Source organism: Heterodontus francisci, chromosome 24 (genome assembly GCF_036365525.1).
Source record: "Heterodontus francisci isolate sHetFra1 chromosome 24, sHetFra1.hap1, whole genome shotgun sequence".
Classification (NCBI taxonomy): domain Eukaryota; kingdom Metazoa; phylum Chordata; class Chondrichthyes; order Heterodontiformes; family Heterodontidae; genus Heterodontus; species Heterodontus francisci.
The window spans coordinates 76797455-76816128 of NC_090394.1; the positions used below are offsets into that span (position 1 = coordinate 76797455).

General features: G+C 47.5%; 1 protein-coding gene across 1 annotated transcript in view; it reads right to left on the reverse strand.

Annotated features, from left to right (window-relative positions):
• LOC137383564 (coronin-7-like) overlaps nucleotides 1-18674 on the reverse strand; it is a 145013-nt gene that overhangs the window by 96660 nt on the left and 29679 nt on the right. The window contains exons 4-7 of the mRNA XM_068056675.1: nucleotides 12391-12461; nucleotides 11979-12162; nucleotides 10879-10955; nucleotides 3217-3267 (exon numbers count right to left, since the gene is read on the reverse strand). Coding sequence (XP_067912776.1) covers nucleotides 3217-3267; nucleotides 10879-10955; nucleotides 11979-12162; nucleotides 12391-12461 — 383 coding nt within the window. The remainder of the gene's footprint in view (nucleotides 1-3216; nucleotides 3268-10878; nucleotides 10956-11978; nucleotides 12163-12390; nucleotides 12462-18674) is intronic.

Below are 18674 nucleotides of genomic sequence, written 5' to 3' on the forward strand. Positions count from 1 at the left end.
TGTGGGGAGTGGCAGGGAGCGGAGGGGGGGGGAGTGGCAGGGAGCGGAGGGGGGGGGGGTGGCAGGGAGCGGAGGGGGGGGGGGAGTGGCAGGGAGCGGAGGGGGGGGGAGTGCAGGGAGCGGAGGGGGGGGGGGGAGTGGCAGGGAGCGGAGGGGGGGGGGAGTGGCAGGGAGCGGAGGGGGGGGGGGGAGTGGCAGGGAGCGGAGGGGGGGGAGTGGCAGGGAGCGGATTGGGGGGGGAGTGGCAGGGAGCGGAGGGGGGGGGAGTGGCAGGGAGCGGAGGGGGGGGGAGTGGCAGGGAGCGGAGGGGGGGAAGTGGCAGGGAGCGGAGGGGGGGAGTGGCAGGGAGCGGAGGGGGGGGGGAGTGGCAGGGAGCGGGGGGGGGGGGAGTGGCAGGGAGCGGAGGGGGTGGGGGGGGGAGTGGCAGGGAGCGGAGGGGGTGGGGGGGGAGTGGCAGGGAGCGGAGGGGGTGGGGGGGGAGTGGCAGGGAGCGGAGGGGGTGGGGGGGGAGTGGCAGGGAGCGGAGGGGGTGGGGGGGGAGTGGCAGGGAGCGGAGGGGGGGGAGTGGCAGGGAGCGGAGGGGGGGGGAGTGGCAGGGAGCGGAGGGGGGGGGGGGGAGTGGCAGGGAGCGGAGGGGGGGGGGGGAGTGGCAGGTAGCGGAGGGGGGGGGGAGTGGCAGGGAGCGGAGGGGGGGGGGGAGTGGCAGGGAGCGGAGGGGGGGGGGGAGTGGCAGGGAGCGGATTGGGGGGGGAGTGGCAGGGAGCGGAGGGGGGGAGCGGAGGGGGGGGGAGCAGCAGGGAGCGGAGGGGGGGGGAGTGGCAGGGAGCGGTGGGGGGGGGGGGAGTGGCAGGGAGCGGAGGGGGGGGGGAGTGGCAGGGAGCGGAGGGGGGGGGGAGTGGCAGGGAGCGGAGGGGGGGGGGGAGTGGCAGGGAGCGGAGGGGGGGGGGGGAGTGGCAGGGAGCGGAGGGGGGGGGGGGGAGTGGCAGGGAGCGGAGGGGGGGAGCGGAGGGGGGGGGAGCAGCAGGGAGCGGAGGGGGGGGAGTGGCAGGGAGCGGAGGGGGGGGGAGCGGCAGGGAGCGGAGAGGGGGGGAGTGGGCCGGTTACATCCAGCTCTTGGAATATTCCCTGGCTCACTTCAATGACGTGGTTCCAGTTCCTTTCGTCCCAACGGATTTTCACCGACCCCACCCCCAAGAAACTAACATCCAGAAACAGAGGACCCCTTAACATGAGAACTGGAAGAGCGAGACCTTTCCAAAGGCTCGTGCCTCTGATCTCTGACTGTGGGAAGTTCTCATGAGCAGCAGTGAGCCGCATTTCAGCCATTAGCGGCAGGAGGGGAGGAGGTCATTGGCATTCAGTGGATGGAACTCAGCCCCAAGCCCTAATACAAGCCAGGTGTTTGGCACAGGAACACATCTTCACAAACCACTGCCTGGGAGAGGGGTAGGAGGAGGAGGAGTGGGGGGCGGGGTGAGGCATGAAGCATTTTTACAATTATCGCAGCACATCCACGGGGCCCCTGGAAAAACACCAGCCTGCTCGCATTACTGACACACAAGGAACAGCTGAGTCAGGATTTGCAAACAGCTCTGTTACCCACAGCCCTGGCTCAACAACAATCAAATCTGCTTCTTGGCCTGGGACATGTAGAGAACTTGCGGGTTTAGATTGTGCTGTGCAGTCCCAGTCAGAGCTGAGCCCCACCCTGTGATTCCGTGGCAGTTGTTTCAACCCTTTCATCTCAGGGCCAGTGCCCAAAATCAGCTATTCCCAACAGCACTGGATGCAAATCAAGCCTCCAATGCGCCATTTCAGAAGATTTTAGGAGAGGAGATACCCTTACCTAACAAACATCAGCACAGAGGGAGCTTTGCTCTGTATTTAACCAGCGTTGGGCATGACCCAGGGGTGCTCAGTGCTAACAATGGAACATTGCACCACGAAACGTTCCCAACTGAGTGCGCTCAAACTTCACTCAGTACTCTATGAATCATGAACAGTGTGACACACTGATGGACAAATATTCGATAGTTTCACATTTTCTTGGCTGACCCCTCAATCCCTTCACACGAGGGGAAAAAAATGATTAAATATCTTTATTCATTATCCTGCGGTGAGTAACTCAGCACCTGACTCCCCAAAGCCTGTTCACCATCTACAAGGCACAAGTTAGGACTGTGATGGAATACAACTCCAACACCTAAGAAGCTCGACACCATCCAGAACAAAACAGCCCGCTTGATGGGCACCCCATCCACCACCGACGCACAGTGGCAGCAGTGTGTACCATCTACAAGATGCACTGCAGCAATGCACCAAGGCTCCTTAGACAGCACCTTCCAAACCTGCGACCTCTACTAACTAGAAGGACAAGGGCAGCAGATGCATGGGAACACCAACACCTGCAAGTTCCCCTCCAAGCCACATACCATCCTGACTTGGAACTATATCGCCGTTCCTTCACTGTCGCTGGGTCAAAATCCTGGAACTCCCTTCCTAACAGCAATGTGGTGGACTGCAACGGTTCAGGAAGGCAGCTCACCACCACCTTCTCCAGGGCAATTGCAGATGGGCAATACATGCTGGCCTAGCCAGCTACGCCCACATCCCATGAATGAATTTTTTAAAAGTGCTGTTAGGAAGGGAGTTTGACAGCAATATAGTTTCAAGTCAGGATGATGTGTGACTTGGAGCTGGGAGGGCGGGGGGCAGGGGGTGTGGGGAGGGGAGTGGTTGGTGAGATTAGGCCCCAATGAGCTCAGTTGGCTGGGAAGTTGACCAGAGAGGAAGATGGGGAATATGGTGATACGGAAGCTGTAAAGGATATCTCGATGGATCCTTCGGAGACTGCCGTGTGAAGCACTGAGGGTAACTGAGCTTTTTCAGGGAATTGAACTTCCAAACAAACCTCTGCCACAATAATAGCTGCACAAGCGCAGTGAGCAACTCTCAAAATGAACACCCTGCCCAAGAATTCCCCGTTCATTCCACAACCACTCTGTACCATCTAAACTACAGTCTCCCCCTAGCTGGAAAGTTAAGCCCTCACCCCATGACTCAGAAGGTACAATGCTCCCTATGCACTGTTCAAGGGTGCCTGTATTACAAGATTCTGAAACATCTCCCAGTCTCAGTCCAGTATCAGTATCCAACATCCCATACCCACACATGGGACTCAAGTTGAACAGCCAGGGTGGAGGAAGTGAAGATTACCTGCACAGCTGAGCACATGGCTCTCGGGTCGAAAACTCGTAGCTTCTTATCCTAATAAACAAGGGAAAATTGTTAAGATAAAAGAAGATGGGTTTGTCCACATTTAGAGTAAGAGCCACTGTTTAAAAATTATTGAACATATATAGCCATACAATAACCTCTCAGCATAGGTAATAAATCAAGAACATAAGATGGCATTGTGTAATGCCCAACACTACACAGACAGACCAGTAGGACCAGAGAATCACAGGATTGGTTAGCTAATAGGAAAACAGAGTGTAGGCATAAATGGGGCATTTTAGGTTTGACAAGCTGTAACCAGTGGAGTGCCACAGGGATCAGTGCTGGGCCTCAATTATTTACAATCTACATCAATTATTTGGATGAAGGGACCGAATGTATGGTAGCTAAATTTGCAGATGATAGATTTTAGATTTAGATATACAGCACTGAAACAGGCCCTTCGGCCCACCGAGTCTGTGCCAACTATTAACCACCCATTTATACTAATCCTACACTAATCCCACATTCCTACCACATCCTCACCTGTCCCTATATTCCCCTACCACCTATCTATACTAGTGGCAATTTATAATGGCCAATTCACCTATCAACCTGCAAGTCCTTTGGCTGTGGGAGGAAACTGGAGCACCCGGAGGAAACCCACACAGACACAGGGAGAACTTGCAAACTCCACACAGGCAGTACCCAGAATTGAACCCGGGTCGCTGGAGCTATGAGGCTGCGGTGCTAACCACTGCGCCGCCCAGGTTGGAAGGTAAGTTGTCAAGAAGAGATGTGCGTCTACAAAGGGATATAGATAGGTTGAGAGAGTGGGCAAAGATTTGGCAGATGGAGTATCATGTGGGAAAGTGTGAACTTGTCTACTTTGGCCGAAGAATATAAAAGCAACATATCATTTAATGGCTCCGTTTGCTGACAACATAACCACTAGGTGGCACAGTACTTGCACATCTGCAAATGCAGCCTCATGCACTGAAATGTCACTGCGACGTTTTCGGCAGCTGCCAGGATTAAAGATGGCACTGCTCAATTTATCACAAAAAACAAATTAAATTCAATCGCTGCGACCCCACCCCAAACAATATCCCATTTCTCTTCCCCAACGCTGCCTCCCGTGCCCGTCTGCTCACCGCTCGCTCCCAGCTTCGCCGCTGCCTTCCCCCCACCTCCCCACTCAACCCACTTGTCGGCCACTCGCTCCAGGCCTCGCCGCTTCATCCCCACCTGCCACGACTGCGAGCGAGAGACTGGGGGAGAGTTGGGGTTCCGCCGGGTGGCAGAGCTGCATGACATTCCAGTACGACTGCGCAATGATGTTTGCATGCATTCGCGAATTAGTCCTAGCAAGAACGTAGACTGTGCATGTGCAGCACCTTACTGACAGCAAGAGACAGTTCTATACATGTGCGCAGCTGGGAGCAGTCTGATGACGCGGCATGCCAGATGCTTTGTCAGGAGTCACTTTTATTTTAAATGGAGAGAGACTGCAGAACTCTGGGTGCCCGAGTACACAAAAACAAGAATTTAGTATGCAGGTACAGCAAGTGATTAAGAAGGCAAATGCAATATTTATTGCAAGAGGAATGGAATATAAAAGTATGGAAGTTTTGCTACAGTTGTACAGGGCGTTGGTGCAACCACATCTGGAGGACTGTGTACAGTTTTAGTCTCCGTACTTAAGAAAGGATAAAATTGCATTAGCAGTTTAGAGAAGGTTCACTCGACTGATTCCTGGGATGAAGGGGTTATCTTATGAGGAAAGGTTGAGCAAGTTGTGCCTGTATCAAGTGGAGTTTAGAAGAATAACAGGTGATCTCATTGAAACATATAAGTTCCTCTGGGTAGTGGCTTAGGTCCAACCATCTTCAGCAGCTTCATCAATGACCTTCCCTCCATTATAAGGTCAGAAATGGGGCTGTTCGCTGATGATTGCACAATGTTCAACACCATTCACGACCCCTCAGATACTGAAGCAGTCCGTGTCCATATGCAGCAAGACCTGGACAGATATGTGACAAGTAACATTCGTGCCACACAAATGCCAGACAATTACCATCCCAAACGAGAGAGAATCTAACCATCGCCGCTTGACATTCAATGGTTATACCATCGCTGAATCACCCACTATCAACATTCTGGGGATCACCATTGACCAGAAACTGAACTGCAGTAACCATATAAATATTGTGGCTACAAGCGCAGATCAGAGACTAGGAATTGTGCGGCGAGTAACTCCCCTCCTGACTCCCCAAAGCCTGTCCACCATCTACAAGGCACAAGTCAGGTGTGTGATGGAATACTCTCCACTTGCCTGGATGGGTGCAGCTCCAACAACACTCAAGAAGCTCGACACTATCCAGGACAAAGCAGCCTGCTTCATTGGCACCCCATCCACTAACATTCACTCCCTTCACCACCGACACACAGTGGCAGCAGTGTGTACCATCTACAAGATGCACTGCAGCAACTCACCAAGGCTCCTTCAACAGCACCTTCCAAACCCATAACTTCCACCACCTAGTAGAACAAGGGCAGCAGATGCATGGGAACAGCATCACCTGCAAGTTCCCCTCCAAGCCACACACCATCCTGACTTGGAACTATATTGCCGTTCCTTCACTGTTGCTGGGTCAAAATCCTGGAACTCCCTCCCTAACAGCACTGTGGATCTACCTACCCCACATGGACTGCAGCAGTTCAAGCAGGCAGCTCACCATCACCTTCTCAAGGGCAATTAGGGATGGCAGTAGATACTGGCCTGGCCAGTGACACCCACATCCTGTGAAAGAACAAAAAATAGGATCCTGAGGGGACTTGACAGGGTGGATGCTGGAAGGATGTTTCCACTTATGGGCGAGACTAGAACTAAGGGACACAGTTTAAAAATAAGGGGTCTCCCATTTAAGATAGAGACGAGGAGAAATTTTTTCTCTGAGGGTCATTAGTCTGTGGAATTTACTTCCTCAGAGAGCTGTAGAAGCTGGTTCACTGAATATTCAAGGCCGAGTTAGATAGATTCTTGATAGACAAGGGAGTCAAGCATTATGGGGGGCAGACAGGAAAGTGGAGTTGAGGTTACAACCACATCTGCCATGATCTTTCAAATGGCAGAGCAGGCTCGAGGGGCCGAATGGCCTATTCCTTCCCTATTTTATATGTTTGTGAGAGCCAGACAGAGATGAGAGAGAGAGAGAACGAGAGAGAGAACGAGAGAGAGAACGAGAGAGAGAACGAGAGAGAGAACGAGAGAGAGAACGAGAGAGAGAACGAGAGAGAGAACGAGAGAGAGAACGAGAGAGAGAACGAGAGAGAGAACGAGAGAGAGAACGAGAGAGAGAACGAGAGAGAGAACGAGAGAGAGAACGAGAGAGAGAACGAGAGAGAGAACGAGAGAGAGAACGAGAGAGAAAACGAAAACGAGAAAACGAAAACGAGAGAACGAGAGAACGAGAGAACGAGAGAACGAGAGAACGAGAGAGTGCCAGAGAGAACGAGAACGAGAACGAGAGAGTGCCAGAGAGAACGAGAGAGTGCCAGAGAGAACGAGAGAGTGCCAGAGAGAACGAGAGAGTGCCAGAGAGAACGAGAGAGTGCCAGAGAGAACGAGAGAGTGCCAGAGAGAACGAGAGAGTGCCAGAGAGAACGAGAGAGTGCCAGAGAGAACGAGAGAGTGCCAGAGAGAACGAGAGAGTGCCAGAGAGAACGAGAGAGTGCCAGAGAGAACGAGAGAGTGCCAGAGAGAACGAGAGAGTGCCAGAGAGAACGAGAGAGTGCCAGAGAGAACGAGAGAGTGCCAGAGAGAACGAGAGAGAGAGCGCGTAACATACCGGCAGAGCGTGGGAGCACCACACAAGCCAAGACAGAGTGTACTTATGTGGTGCAGGCTGCGCTTTCCCAGAGATGGGGAACACATGCCACCCAGTGGCCAGCATTAACTGTGACCAGACCCGATGCTGTGGAGCAGGTCACAGTGCCCTCTCTTGTCAAAAGGAAGCAGTCCACTCTGTAAAATGGCAATTCTTTTAAACTGACACCAGTTCTGGAATATTAGGACATTCACAATTACACTACAAACCTATTCAAGTTTTACTGATATAAAGGGAGAACAGAAAATGCTGCAAATACACAAGTCATCCTCTACCTGGAGAAACTGACAGATTACCCCAGCTTCTTCTCTACTGCAAAACATCTTAAACCCCTCTCCCTGTCTCCTCCACCCCCACCAACTAGTGCGAAGAACTCATAGATAATAGAAAATCAGGGGTCAAAAGAAAGGGAGGAACTTGAAACAATCACCATTACTAGAGAAAAAGTGTTAGGAAAACTAATGGGACTAAAGGCTGACAAGTCCCCTGGACCTGACTGTCTGCATCCTAGGATCTTAAAAGAAGTGGCTGCAGAGATAGTGGATGCATTGGCTATAATCTTCCAAAATTCCCTCGTTTCTGGTAAGGTCCCAGCAGATTGGAAAACTTCAATGTTAACACCGCTATTCAAGAAAGGAGGGAGACAGAAAGCAGGAAACTATAGGCCAGTTAGCCTAACATTTGTCATTGGGAAAATGCTAGACTCCATCGCTAAAGAAGTAGTAGCATGACATTTATGGGAACAGGGCATTTGAAACCTAAGGGGGTGGTCATCCCTGCCCTTTTGTAAGTCGCCCCAGGCCCAGGTAAGGGTCCCATGCTCAGGGTTACAAGCTATGGCTAACGGCGGCAGAACCAGCAAATTTTAGATGGTGATGGCAGGAGAGCTAGAACATCGTGGATTAACGGCAGCTTAGAGGCGGAGAATCCTTCAGGAACAGGACTTGTGTTTCCTTTAAAGCACACGAGGAAGGTAATGGGAAACCAGCTCATGTACTTGTTTCCTAGTCATATTGCTCATTTCTCATGGAAGTTGCAAAATGGGAGGCTCTTACAAGCAACTGAAGAGGAAAGCATACGACCGAGAGGCATGTGGGCAAAGCACCATGACCAGCAGGGCACGTAGAAAATCATAATACAATCAGAGTAAACCAGGTTTTGTGAAAGGGAAATCGTGTTTGACAAATGTATTAGTTCTTTGAGGCTGTAACAAGCAGGATGGATCAAGGGGAACCAGTAGATGTAGTATATTTGGAATTCCAAAGGCATTTGATAAAGTGCCACATAAAAAGAGACTACAAAAGATAGGAGCTCATGGTGTTGGGGGTAATATTATAGCATGCATAGAGGACTGGCTAATGAACAGGAAACAGCCAGTTGGGATAAATGGGGCATTTTCAGGTTGGCAAACTGAAACTAGTGGAGGGCCACAGGGATCAGTGCTGTGACCTCAACTATTTCCAATCTGTAGAAATGACCTGGATGAGGGGACCGAGTGTATTGTAGCCAAATTTGCTGACAATACAAAGACAGGTAGGAAAGCAAGTTGTGAGGAGAACATAGTTTGCAAAGCAACATAGATAGTTTAAGAGAGTGGGCAAACATTTGGCAGATGGAGTATAAGGTGGGAAAATGTGAGGCTATCCACTTTGGTAGGAAGAATAGAAAAACAAAATATTTAAATAGAGAGAGACTACAAATACAGCGATCAGGGTGTCCCTGTACATGAAACACAAAACGTTAGCAAGCAGGTACAAAAGTAATTAGGAAGGCAAATGAAATGTTGGCCTTTATTGCGAAGGGGATGGAGTATAAAAGTGAGGAAGTCTTGCTACAACTGTAAAGGGCGCTGGCGAGACCTAGAGTGCTTGATCCGTTTTGGTTTCCATATTTAAGAAGCAATATACTTGCATTGGAGGAAGTTCAGAGAAATTTCACTGGGTTGATTCATGGGATCAAGGCATTTGTCTTATGAGGAAACGATGAGCAGGTAGGGCCTATACTCATTGGAGTGTAAAAGAACGAGAGGTGATCTTATATGTTTTAATAAAATTCTCATGGGGTTTGAGAGGGTAGATGCTGAGAGGATGTTTCATCTCATGGGGGAATCCATAACTAGGGAGTATAGTTTCAGAATAAGGGATCTCCCTTTTAACTGCTATGGGGAGATGAGGAGGAATTTCTTCTCTCAGAGCTTTGTGTATCTTTGGAATTCTTTACCTCAGCAAGCAGTGGAGGCTGGGTCATTGAATATATTCAAAGCTGAGATAGACAGATTTTTGAAATATAGGGATGTCAAGGGTTATGAGGGGGCAGGCAGGAAAGCAGGGTTGAGGCCAAGATCTGATCAGCCACGATCTTATTGAATGGCAGAGCAGGCTCGAGGGGTCAAATGGCCTACTCCTGCTCCGATGTCTTATGATTTATTTGTCACCAAGATCAAGACCATCCAGTCAGCTGCCTCTGCCCCTCTGTTCCAGTCGTCCACCTAGCCAAACTTCCTCTAAAGTTCAGGCACCCCCTGCCCTAGACCTGAATTCGCATCTTTCTCTAGTTTCTCTTCTATATCCCCTCATACCCTCTCTGAGCTCATCTTGTCCATGAGACCCACCACCAGCTCCCTCGATCCTATTCAGAGAAAGGACAATGAGGTATACAAACCATTAAATAACTAACACACAAGGTAAACTCAAGTATGACTTTAAAATAAGGCAAGGGATTAGGATCAAACAACTTGGTAAAACCGAAACTCAAATCAAATACCAGACAGACCCGTTTCATACCAAGGGTTCCAAATATCTGGAACAATAACCTGCCTCTCGTTATAACAAGAGAAGACAAGGTTTCTGCCCATCGATAGTGCCCTGACCAGAGTAGATTCTCAAAAGAGTGGAAATGGTCAAATTTCAGAGTGACAGGAACCTTTCGAAGGTGATTCTGCCTCACTCTGAACTGAAGGCAGTGAGTCATTCCACCATTACTCCTTAACTCTTTGGAAAGATAACCACTTCTCCAAGTCCCCCTGCTTCAGGGAAATCACCGAGTCAGAAAGGTTTCTGAACAGTGGCAAGAAGACTGAACCCAGTTGCATTCCCACAAAACTTATGGAACATTCATGACTTGAGCAGAAAAATGTAGGCACACACCCCCACCTAGGACGACTAACTCCACATTTCTTAGATTGAATATTTTTTCACCCAGAGGGTGGTTGGAATCTGGAACACGTTACCTGAAGGGGTGGTAGAGACAGGAACCCTCACAACATTTAAGATGTATTTAGATGAGCACTTGGAATGTCATAGTATACAAGGCTACGGGCCAAGTGCTGGAAAATGAGATTAGGATAGGTGCTTGATGGCCGGCACGGACACGATGGGCCTGTTTGTGTGCTGTATAACTCTATGACTATGAAGGAAGCTTTATTTTGTAGCTACCTACTATGGGAGGGTTTGATAGAATGGTGTAGAGGGAGTTTTATTCCTCATTTAATCCTTGGGTGTTGCTGATTCCTGCACCAGAGCATGTTCTGTTCCCCAGCACTGAGGCCACTTAATTACTGTCTGAAGTGGCAAAAGTAACCAGGAGGAAAAAAGACCTCAGTATTGCCTTCAGCAACTGACTCGTGGTTTAATGTTTATGACAGAGCTCAAAGCTACTTTCAAAATGCTTAGCGATGAGATACAGCTATCAGTGGGCCATGTGGTATTTATCCCAGACCCTTTGAACAATGTTGGATCGACTCTGTCAGTCTCTCTATGATCAGTGACATTACCTTACTCGATGAGCCCAGGAGGCAGCCATCTTTCTTCCAAGTCAAGCTCTGGATTTGGTCCCCATGATCTTCAAGAGCTGGGAGTAAAGACAGTATGGAGTGAGGCATAGATCGTCTCGGTCTTGGCTCAAGGCATGAGGAGAGAGAGGAGTGATTCACGAGGCAGGGAGAGGCTGAGTTGCAAGTTAAGGTTCACAAGCTTAAAGTGGCAACATTGAGGAACAAGAAGGGGAAGGGTTGGAAACAGTAAGTGGAAGGGGTTTGTACCACTGTGGTAATCCTCAAACAATTCAACTGACTGCAAACTGGGAGAAGTTCTAAATGGCTTGACAAGGTGCCAGCCTGGGCTTGGTGTAGCACACATGCCTTATGAGTTCAAGCCCTTCTCCAGAGATTTGAACCCCATAATCCAGGCAGATACTCAAAGTACTGAGAGAGTGCTGCACTGTCAGAGCTACCGGCTTTTAGACGAGACATTAAATAGAGACCGTCTGGCCTCTCAGGTAAACATAAAAGATCCCAATGGGACTATTTTGAAGGTGAGCTGGGAAATTCTAACCAGTCTCCTGGCCAATATTTCTCTCTCAACCAACATTCTAATAAACATGATCTGGTAATTCTTTTTTCAAAATTAATTCTTGGGATGCAGCCGTTGCTAGCAAGGCCGACATTTATTGCCCATTCCTTATTAATGTGAGAAGGTGGTGATGGGCTACTCTCTTGAACCACTGGTTCCTGTTTGGTAAAAACAGAGCGTCTTTCTAGGACTTCAGAGGGCAGTTAAGAGTCAAACAAGTTGACATGGGACTGGAGTCACATATAGACCCAGACTAGATACGGATGGCAGGTTTCCTTCTCTAAAGGAGATTTGTAAGGCAGTTGGGCTTTACAACAGTCAGACAGCTTCGTGGTCTCTTTTACCAATATCAAATGTTTGTGCAAGCTTGCTGCATTACCTACAACAGTGACTACGGTGCAAAAGTACTTCATTGGCTGTAAAGAGCTTTGGGACATCCAGAGATTGTGAAAGGCGCTATATAAATACAAATTCTTTGTATACTGCAGCAGCTGTACTCTTATCAGATTTTCTCAAATCTCACCTGTCAGGGCTTTCTGCTGAGTCAGGTCCCATATTTTGGCTGTGTTTCCAGCTCCACTAGCTAACACTCCATCTGCAGAAGGATGGAACAACACGTATTCCACCCTCACAGCCTCTGGTCCCAGCGTGATGTTCTGTGCAGATGATACCTGCTCAACAGCGTCGGATAATCGCCACAGCTTCACCTGACCATCAGAAACATTCAGCATTAAACGCGAGGATTCTGCTCCATTTTTCAGCCAATGCACTGCAGATTTCTAGCTCCCGGGACACAGCAGCCCCACGAGTGATGTAGAGCTCCCGCCGCCACCCCAAGCTGGAACCCCTCACTTCACTACATGGAGCACCCCATTTCCTCCTGATTAACAACTTCTCCTTCTGCACGGGATGTCCTGCCAAGAATGGCACCTTACCGTCACATCAGCTGAACAGGTAGCCAACAATCCATCATCGAATGGGGAGAAATCAAAATCAGTCACCAGATCTGTAAAGAGAAAAGAAACAGTCAGTGCCAACACTCCACAACTCACCAGCACCCCGTAGATTAGTGTAGCATTGTGGTCGTGTTACTGGGCTAGTAATCCAGAGGCCTGGACTAATGTTCCAGAGCCCCGAGTTCAAATTCCACCACAACAGCTACAGAATTGCAATTCAGCAAATTACATAAATCTGGAATAAAAAGCAAGCCACAGTAATGATCACAAAACTACCAGATTGTTGTGAAAACCCATCTGGTTCACTAATGTCCTTGAGGGAAGGAAATCTTCCACCCTTACCTGGTCTGGTCTACAAGTGACTCTGGACCCACATCAATCTAGTTGACTCTTACCTTGAAATGATCTAGCAAGCCACTCAGTTGTATTCAAGAAGAAGGCTCCCCACCACCCCCATCCATCATTAGGGATGAGCAATAAATGCTGGTCTTGACAGTGATGCATACATCCCATGAACAAATAAAAATAAAATCAGTGCTGACAGTTCACATCTCACCAACACCATCAGCAAAGAGAGGCTGTTTCCCCTGGCTGCAGAGTCTAGAACGAAGCAGCATAGTCACAGGATTAGGGGATGGCCATTTAGGAGAGAGATGAGGAAACATAGATACATAGAAAATAGGAGCAGGAGTAGGCCATTCGGCCTTTCGAGCCTGTTCCGCTATTCATTATGATCATGGTTGATCATCCAACTCAGTAACCTGTTCCCGCTTTCACCCCATACCCTTGGATCCCTTTAGACCCAAGAGCTATATCTAACTCCTTCTTGAAAACATACAATGTTTTGGCCTCAACTGCTTTCTGTGGTAGCAAATCGGAGGAGAAATTGCTTCACTCAGAGGGTAGTGAATCTTTGGAATTCTCTACCCCAGACGACTGTGGATGCTCAGTCATTAAATTTATTCAAGTCTCAAGTCTGAGACTGATAGTTTTTTTTGGACTTGAAGGGAATCAAGGGATGTAGGGATCGGACGGGAAAGTGTGTTACGAAAGTCCCTCTGTGTTTCGTTAAATATATTTTTTGAGGATTGATTTTTGAAAGACTGAAGAAATGTTAAACATGCAAAGGCCACTTGACTTTGAAAAACAGTCCCTAGAAATGTTTTTTCAAAAGGGGCACCGAGAGGTCTTGTGAGGTAAAACAAGCCTTTCCGGGAAACCACCTGACTTCCAGCAACAAGCCTTTCCGGGAAACCACCTGGCTTCCAGCTCAATAAACAACAGAGAACTTTGGACAACTGGAGAAGTCGTTTGCATATAAGTGACAGATCAAGATTGATCGAGGTGTCATGGAAGTGATTTTTTTTTACTCGGTTTAAAAACTAAGGGGGGTCTGTGTGCCTTTAAGACTGAAAGAAGTTTTAATATTCTCTGGAACAGTGTGTGTGACCTGCAAGCCTGTTCCTAGGCAACAGCAAGAGAGAGAGAGAGGTCACATGCTGTATTGCATCAGTTTTACTGTGTGTAAAGACTGGCTAGAACCCGTTTGATCTGGCATACCAGCGAAGCTTGCTCTCTTTGAAGGAAGGATTTTGGCTCTCTCTTAGAGGAAAATCTACATTAGCCTACAGGCTGTGTTTCATCTAAAGAGGAAAAGACCCTTGAAAAGGAATCTTTGCATTACTGGAGGTAGCAAATTCCTTTTTACCTCCAGTCTCTAAGAAGTCTCTGCCTCAGGAGTGACTTTTTGTTGTCGTTTGGGAGTTCTGGAATTCTCAGTAAAGTTTCTACTGATAGACTGCCAATTCAAAAATCTAAATAGACCTGTTCTTATACTCCCCATTGAAAGATCTGTGTGATGCCTACTGCAGCCTAAGTACCATGGACGCCTATCTATTACAGACGGTTCATCAAATTCACCTGGGGACACGAATGGCATCTGACTATTCGACTCTGGAACACCTCACTGAAGTGGGAACATAACCCACCAAGACTTACAACCCAGTTATTTTATTATTCCTAAGAAACAGCTCTAATTTAAAGCATAATTTCAGAACCAGATCACCGTTGGTTTTTGAATGTATGTGTGTGTGCATGACAGTTAGGAGGAATTAGTAGTTATAAAGTATTTTCAGACATAAATTTATCTCAATATGGTTTAAGATTTAGTTTATTAATAAAAAGTTAATTTGTTGTTGTTCAAAAAGATACCTGGTTTGGTGTGTTTTATTTTTGGGGGTTAATAAAGTGTTTCATTTGGCTAATTTCCAGTAGGTGGGAAACTTTAATAATATGCTGTGACCTGTGGAGTAATGGGACTGCATTGCTCCCGCCTCAGTTGTAACATAGGTCAAAAGTTTGACCTCCTATTGTCGGTTTCGCTTTTGAATTGTTTTGAGTTAGGGTTGAACTGTATAAAAAGAACAAAGAACAAAGAAAATTACAGCACAGGAACAGGCCCTTCGGCCCTCCAAGCCTGCGCCGATCCAGATCCTCTATCTAAACATGTCGCCTATTTTCTTCCTGCCCATTCATGTATCTGTCTAGATACATCTTAAAAGACGCTATCGTGCCCGCGTCTACCACCTCCGCTGGCAACGCGTTCCAGGCACCCACCACCCTCTGCGTAAAGAACTTTCCACGCATATCCCCCCTAACCTTTTCCCCTCTCACTTTGAACTCATGACCCCTAGTAATTGAATCCCCCACTCTGGGAAAAAGCTTCTTGCTATCCACCCTGTCTATACCTCTCATGATTTTGTACACCTCAATTAGGTCCCCCCTCAACCTCCGTCTTTCTAATGAAAATAATCCTAATCTGCTCAACCTCTCTTCATAGCTAGCGCCCTCCATACCAGGCAACATCCTGGTGAACCTCCTCTGCACCCTCTCCAAAGCATCTACATCCTTTTGGTAATGTGGCGACCAGAACTACACGCAGTATTCCAAATGTGGCCGAACCAAAGTCTTATACAACTGCAACATGACCTGCCAACCCTTGTACTCAATACCCCGTCCGATGAAGGAAAGCATGCCGTATGCCTTCTTGACCACTCTATTGACCTGCGTTGCCACCTTCAGGGAACAATGGACCTGAACACCCAAATCTCTCTGTACATCAATTTTCCCCAGGACTTTTCCATTTACTGTATAATTCACTCTTGAATTGGATCTTCCAAAATGCATCATTTCGCATTTGCCCTGATTGAACTCCATCTGCCATTTCTCTGCCCAACTCTCCAATCTATTTATATTCTGCTGTATTCTCTGACAGTCCCCTTCACTATCTGCTACTCCACCAATCTTAGTGTCATCTGCAAACTTGCTAATCAGACCACCTATACTTTCCTCCAAATCATTTATGTATATCACAAAGAACAGTGGTCCCAGCACGGATCCCTGTGGAACACCACTGGTCACACGTCTCCATTTTGAGAAACTCCCTTCCACTGCTACTCTCTGTCTCCTGTTGCCTAGCCAGTTCTTTATCCATCTAGCTAGTACACCCTGGACCCCATGCGACTTCACTTTCTCCATCAGCCTACCATGGGGAACCTTATCAAACGTCTTACTGAAGTCCATGTATATGACATCTACAGCCCTTCCCTCATCAATCATCTTTGTCACTTCCTCAAAGAATTCTATTAAGTTGGTAAGACATGACCTTCCCTGCACAAAACCATGTTGCCTATCACTGATAAGCCCATTTTCTTCCAAATGGGAATAGATCCTATCCCTCAGTATCTTCTCCAGCAGCTTCCCTACCACTGACGTCAGGCTCACCGGTCGATAATTACCTGGATTTTCCCTGCTACCCTTCTTAAACAAGGGGACAACATTAGCAATTCTCCAGTCCTCCGGGACCTCACCCGTGTTTAAGGATGTTGCAAAGATATCTGTTAAGGCCCCAGCTATTTCCTCTCTCGCTTCCCTCAGTAACCTGGGATAGATCCCATCCGGACCTGGGGACTTGTCCACCTTAATGCCTTTTAGAATACCCAACACTTCCTCCCTCCTTATGCCGACTTGACCTAGAGTAATCAAACATCTGTTCCTAACCTCAACATCCGTCATGTCCCTCTCCTCGGTGAATACCGATGCAAAGTACTCGTTTAGAATCTCACCCATTTTCTCTGACTCCACGCATAACTTTCCTCCTTTGTCCTTGAGTGGGCCAATCCTTTCTCTAGTTACCCTCTTGCTCCTTATATATGAATAAAAGGCTTTGGGATTTTCCTTAACCCTGTTTGCTAAAGATATTTCATGACCCCTTTTAGCCCTCTTAATTCCTCGTTTCAGATTGGTCCTACATTCCCGATATTCTTTCAAAGCTTCGTCTTTCTTCAGCCTCCTAGACCTTATGTATGCTTCCTTTTTCCTCTTAGCTAGTCTCACAATTTCACCTGTCATCCATGGTTCCCTAATCTTGCCATTTCTATCCCTCATTTTCACAGGAACATGTCTCTCCTGCACGCTAATCAACCTCTCTTTAAAAGCCTCCCACATATCAAATGTGGATTTACCTTCAAACAGTTGCTCCCAATCTACATTCCCCAGCTCCTGCCGAATTTTGGTATAGTTGGCCTTCCCCCAATTTTGCACTCTTCCTTTGGGACCACTCTCGTCTTTGTCCATGAGTATTCTAAAACTTACGGAATTGTGATCACTATTCCCAAAGTAGTCCCCTACTGAAACTTCAACCACCTGGCCGGGCTCATTCCCCAACACCAGGTCCAGTATGGCCCCTTCCCGAGTTGGACTATTTACATACTGCTCTAGAAAACCCTCCTGGATGCTCCTTACAAATTCTGCTCCATCTGGACCACTAACACTAAGTGAGAGTATTTCCAAGGAGAGAAGACCACAACCCAGCTCAGCTTTGCAGCATCTCTCAAAGAGCCTGAGAAGTCCACTTTGTCAACTCATTTCATTTCCTGTCTTTGAAGAAAAGCCTACTAAATTAATTCTCAACGCCGCCCGAAAAGAACTGTTCTAAAAGATCCCAGTGGCCCGTTTGTGTGTACTTGGAGGCCAGACTGTATGCCAGTTTTTGGAACAACGTATCCCATCTGCTGTTCCTTCAAGACTGAGCAAGCATTCAGCCCAAATGTTTTTGTCTGTAATAGAGTTCTAAAAACAAAAATCCCTTTATTTTTCCAGTTAACCGGTGTATGTGTGTAAGTGTGAGGGGGCTAAGGTAAAAAGGGAACTTTAATAGTTCAATCTGTGTGCTTTACTTCATTACTGGTTGAGACTTGTTTTCGAATAAACTGATAATTTTGTTGTTTGTTAAAGAAACCTGGTTGGTGTGTTTTATTCTGGGATAAAAATAGAGTCTATGATTGACCGTATCGTTAAGTGGGAAAAAATTTAAATATATGTTGTGACCCGTGGAGAAGTAGAACTAGAATGAACAGACACTCCTCCCATCTCGGTCGGAACATATAATTGGGGGCTCTTTGCAGGATAAACCCAACTCCATCGACGTACAATTGTAAGTGGGGTAATAATAATTGAAAAGAGGAAAAGAAAAAAAAAGGTTTCTTGTGCAGTAGATTAAAGTTTACTCTACCGGAATGTCTTTAACAGTTGCTGTGACTTTTCTGAGGAAGGAGGATGTATCCCTGAGTGATTTGAGACACTTAACCAAGGTTAAACTAAAGGATTTGGCAGAACTGTTGGTGATAGAGTTAAAACCAGGAGCTAAAGCGCAGACATAATTGAAGTAATAGCACATCATTTGAAATTGGAAGAAGAAAGCAAACCAGAGAGTTGTGCAGTTGAATTAGCTAAAATTCGGTTACAAATGAGGCAGCTTGAACTTGACAAAGAAAAATAGAAACAGAAATGAGAAAACTTGAGCAGGAAAATGAATGGAAAAAAGCTTGAGCTTGAAAAAGAATTGACAATGAAAAAACTTGAACTAGAATTTCAAGGAGAAAGAGAAAGAGAAGGAAGGGAATTCAAAGTTAAAAAGCTGGAACTAAGACAACAGGGTGGCCTTGACCTCAAGGAAAATTCTGGTGAGGAAAGATCTGGCCCCAGCCCAGGACCCTGCGAATAGCTGTTTAAATTTGTGTAAGCCCTCCCTAACTTTGAGGAAAGGGATGTGGAGGCATTTTTCATTTCTTTGGAATAGATAGCCAAACAGATGAAGTGGCCAAAGGTAAGCTAAACACTGCTTATGCAAAGCAGGTTGACGGGCAGAGCTCATGACGTTTATGTCATGCTTTCTGAGGAGGTTTCTGCAGATTATGAGATAG